Here is a 4,580-nt window from a genome sequence, read left to right as displayed (position 1 = left end):
CCGGGATGGTACGCGTCGAATCTAACCACCGCCACAGTCAACATGTGGCGTAGAGCAAGGAGCGACATGAGCAACTCACGATTGACCTCGAGCGTACCTGGGTCTCCGACGCTGGGAGAGGTAGATCGTAATGAGCAAGGATGGGACGGCAAGGTGAGCGAGAAGAATACCCATGGACGTCGGGTCCCATGCTGACCACCGTCGTCAGGCAGCAAGGCCTGAGAGAAGAAGGCATCCGGCGTGTAAATGAACCGTGGTCACGGCCGGAGATGTAAGTGGTTAGAGAACATCTTCGAAGACGGTGGTGGTGGTGAGGAAAGAAGGAGTGGACGGAATGGCGGCTGTTTATACCACGACGGGCGCTCTGTGGCGGACTCGGCTGGATGGTTTGATTTGTGCCAACCTCGAGGTTAGCACGGTCAGCCGCTACTGTTCGCATCCGAAAATACAGCATTCTCCCGAAAGTCCGAACCATAGAGGCTGACACTGACTCCAGCTGATCGATCGTACGTTCCCCGCCCGAATAATCAGTAATTCGATCCCTCATCGTTCTTTTCGCTTCAGAAGATGACGCCGAGCTGAGTAATCGTCAAAGAAACAGAACGTCGCCCTGCGGTCATCATTAGTTGAGTCACTGATGTTGAGCGTGCCTATTCAGCGGACGGTGCCCAGACTGAGTCTTCCATAAGGAGGGTGAAACACAGCAGAGTGCGTGATTCTAAGCTGAACTCACCTTACTTATTCATGTCAGCCTCGTTCGAGCTGACGGACGGGTCAGCAAATTTGATCGGTGAACTGGGGCTCACCGGGTGCCCCCTTTAAGCCCTTAAGCGATTTTTGGTATTGGTCGATGTAGGGGACCTCATCCCACGCCTGTCCGCCTCATTCAAAGATTCCTGGGTAGCGAATCGATCGTCAGTTCATCCGTTCTCATCGCCATCTGTACAGAACTAGCCCCAGTTCGTCAGTATCACAGAATACGTTCAACAGTAACCTTGCTCTCATCGTCTACGATGAGTCACCGATTGATTTCACTTCACTTACATCTCAGGAGGAAAACTGGTGGCTGAAACTAGATAGTTTGCGCGGTGATCTCATCGATATGATGAACCTCGGGCAGCACGCTCCTTGCTAGACTGCGTTCACCGTTTAGCATGGCCCTATGTTAGGGGGGCACGCGCCTGCAAAGACAGCATTAATGAGCGTGTGTCTCCCCTATTAGCTGGGAAAAATGCGTACCTATGTGTAACGTCGAACGAATCTCCCTTACTGCCTGTTGGTATGAGCCAGGATGATACAACACCGGGGTCGCGCGGATCGGAAGGCTTTGACAACCTTGAGCTGCAAGGACTACTGCTCTCAAGTTACAGGAATCTGTTTACGAGAGGGTCTTATTTTTTATTCGGTCAACACCGCAGCTAGAGATCATGGGAGTCACCGCCAGGCTGCAACAGCAAGAAGGCAAGCGTTGTCTTTGGGCGCTAAGGAGAAGCAGTGCTCACATGAAAACACCTGCCAAATCAGGTATTCCGAGTAGCAAGGCATGCGGGAGACGACAGGGAAGGCATATGTAGAGGTTGAAGGAGAAACGTATGAGTAGCGTAAATCACAATGTTCTTGAATGCATTCAAGACGTAAGATTTGATACTAAGAGAAGTTGTATACCGGAAACATCGGTGTTAGAGATATTAGTTATATCCTTGGAGGTCCTTCTCTTCGAACCATATCAGGTGGCGACACCCAGTGGTCCGATCCATAATCACCGGATATTCCCAATAATACTCTTCCTGAAATCGTCATAGTATGGGGTTAACAGGGATTCACGTATATTTGGTGACGTTTGCTGGTCGTACCTTACAGAAGTGCGGAGGATCATGATCGACAGCGATGACACCGGATACCCACTTCCCCTTATCCTCGTCGTATGTCTTCACTTTGTCTCCAGGCTATGATAACAATCGCATTATACATGAATGTCGTGTTGGAAAAATATGGGGAGACTCACTTTGAAGAGCGGTTCAGGGATCCATTCTCCCCGGAGCCTCTGAACCCACTCACTACTTGACATGCACATGTACTGAGGCATACTGTTGATAATAGCAGTAGGCTGTCACTTCTATGCGCAGTTAGCAAAGGAAATGCGGTTGACGAAGACGGGAGAATGGACATACCGAACTGTAAGAGACGTCAATTACGCTGGTGCAGGGACGGGTGCTGTAGCATCTGAGGGATTATAAACGACCTCTCCGTGGACCAAAGCGTCGAGACAGAGAGTGCTTTGACAGTGCGCTTGAGGGTGCTGTGCGCTTTGAGGCCCGCCCAGTGGCGTGCGACTCGGAGCCACTTCAAAAGCTTCGCTTACCTTTGTTTTAGTCTAGAGCGCTGTAATGCCATCAGGGTTCGGGCGAACACCGTGCCGCCATCGAGTATAGATGTAAAGAGGGAATTGAAGCGAAAGGTGGTGCGAGTGGCGGAAGTCTTAGACATGCTCTTGATGAAGGGCATCGAGGGGCCCATAAACCCTGTTGTGCTTGCAGCCCATCCTGACATCCTCGAATGAGTTAGGCTGCCATTCAAGATCCATTGCCAAGAGCTTGACACCGTACAGCTCGCGCCGGCTGATGAGGTCTTCATGCACGCCTGAGCCTCAGCGAGGGGCTTTAGGAATGAGAGGAACATACCCATTGTCGTTGAATTTCATTGTGACCATTGATTGATGGAACAGGCACGATGAGGTCGCGTGGCCTTCGTGAAGGCGGGACGATGACTGGGAAGTTAAGCGAATGATAATTGTGGGAGAGCGCCGAGCGGTCATGATTTGCTACCCGTTTGTATACGCTGAAGAGGCCCAGAGCTCTACGACCGGATCACCAGACATTTGGTTTTGTGTTTGCCTGGAGACTAGCGCGGCGGAACGCTGTTAGTCACCCGTGCCAAATCAGGTTGGCGAATACAGCGCCGACTGTAAAGCGCTACCAGCGGACATGTTACCAGTGCCCAAATAGTGACTAGGCCAATATACGGATACGGCTGTTCAGTCACCCTAGTTGCTCAGCGGCGGAAACAACCTAACCAGCTGCCACGATAAGCCGTCTTCCTGCAATGCCAGTGGCTACGGACTTCACCGGATTATTTGCTGTGCGGTGCCCGAGCAGTAAATTCTCGGTCTGATACGTTGAGGCATGAACCGCGGAGGCGATGACATGGCGAATGTGTTCTTCAATCAAAACACCCAGTTCATAGGACGTACTCGAACGCACTCGTATAGTTGTCGATGGCGACGTATTGGAACATCAGGGAGAAACTCGATACGATCATGCCCCGAATGACAAGTAAGCTGCAGTGAGGTTTGCTGGCGTGATTGTTTCGTCAATATAGCCAGAGATGCAAGCAAACATGAATCTACGAACATTGGGTCGACGCCGAATATTGCTATGCGGTCACAATCCCTCTCACCGCTCGCAGTCATCCTGGGAACAAGCCCTGCCTCGTTTGGAAGGGTAGCCGCAGAACAGGGATCATTGTGCCCCATGCGATCTGTAAAGCCCAACATAGCGATTTAAGGGGGGTGAACCCCATTGAACCACTCTGGCGGACGCGGCGGCGAGTCAGGAGGGTTCGTCTCGACGTCGCAAACCGGTCACGGCAAGTCCTCGGGGTGCAGATGAATGATCTGCGGATGCTGTTCCAGCCAAACGGACGAGTGGGATCAAACATTCACGTACCCGGCCAGAACCCCAGCAAGCGTGTTGCTCTGTAGGAAACCCGATTTGTCTGTGCAACAAGTCAACAAACTATTCATGTATCCTCACAAAACACTGACGTCGCTCAGGTTTTTCAAGCATACATGCTGTCCTCGTCGCTATCACGATAGCTACTGCTCCTTGTATGCTCGCCCTCTGCGTTGGTCTCGACGCGCACGACGAGCCGCCACGGAATCATGACCTGCCCGACATAGCGTCCATCTAGTCCATCTGAGCCAGCATCCGGCCCGAGACGGTACTCGTCCGTGTTGATGAGCAGTATGTTGAGTTGCTTGTCCGTGCCTGCAAACGTGCCCAGAAAGACGCGTCCGTCGGTCACAGAGACACGTAGCGTCTTGCGCAGCAGTGCTTGGAGTCGCTCCACGTTCTCTGTAGGTGGCGTGCTCCGTGTTGAAGGCATTGCCGTGGCGATGGGGGGCGAGGACATGATGGGAAGTGAGAGATAGTGTTGCCGCCAATTCGAGTTGGGCTTGAGAGCTGGCTGGGCTTGGCTGGAAAATCACGCAGCTTGGCCCGGCTGGGTGGATCGAGCTGACGTGGCGATAGGTCCAGCTCGCAATCAGCTGCAGCCCAGGGGAATGGTCGGAGAGAGTCCAGCTGGCTGGTCGTGATGACCCCATTTCGTGATGGATTGCCGGTAATGGAAAGACCTACCCACGAAGCGCTCGACATCTGATACTGAACGCTCCATATCGCTTGCCATGTCACCCCCTCCTCACATCGCGTTATCCCCTTCCTCGCCATAGCAAGAGCCAACCATATCTACTCATACTGTGTAATGTATTTATAGCTAGATTATGTGTTCTCATAGACAGA

At 52.3% G+C, this 4,580-nt stretch overlaps 1 protein-coding gene across 1 annotated transcript; it reads right to left on the bottom strand.

Moving 5' to 3' along the window:
• Positions 1–3,123: 3,123 nt before the first annotated feature.
• On the bottom strand, positions 3,124–4,167 carry DICSQDRAFT_109646 (uncharacterized protein; the record flags this gene model as incomplete). Its single annotated transcript, XM_007368387.1, has 5 exons — positions 3,124–3,167; positions 3,261–3,352; positions 3,411–3,673; positions 3,726–3,774; positions 3,824–4,167. One exon carries the CDS (start codon positions 4,162–4,164, stop codon positions 3,838–3,840), a length of 327 nt encoding a protein of 108 aa, XP_007368449.1. The 3' UTR covers positions 3,124–3,167; positions 3,261–3,352; positions 3,411–3,673; positions 3,726–3,774; positions 3,824–3,837.
• Between the last annotated feature and the right edge of the window lie 413 nt (positions 4,168–4,580).

Source organism: Dichomitus squalens (genome assembly GCF_000275845.1).
Source record: "Dichomitus squalens LYAD-421 SS1 unplaced genomic scaffold DICSQscaffold_35, whole genome shotgun sequence".
Taxonomy (NCBI): Eukaryota; Fungi; Basidiomycota; class Agaricomycetes; order Polyporales; family Polyporaceae; genus Dichomitus; species Dichomitus squalens.
The sequence above is the reverse complement of the archived record's forward strand: the minus strand, read 5'-3'. Positions and strand labels throughout refer to the sequence as shown.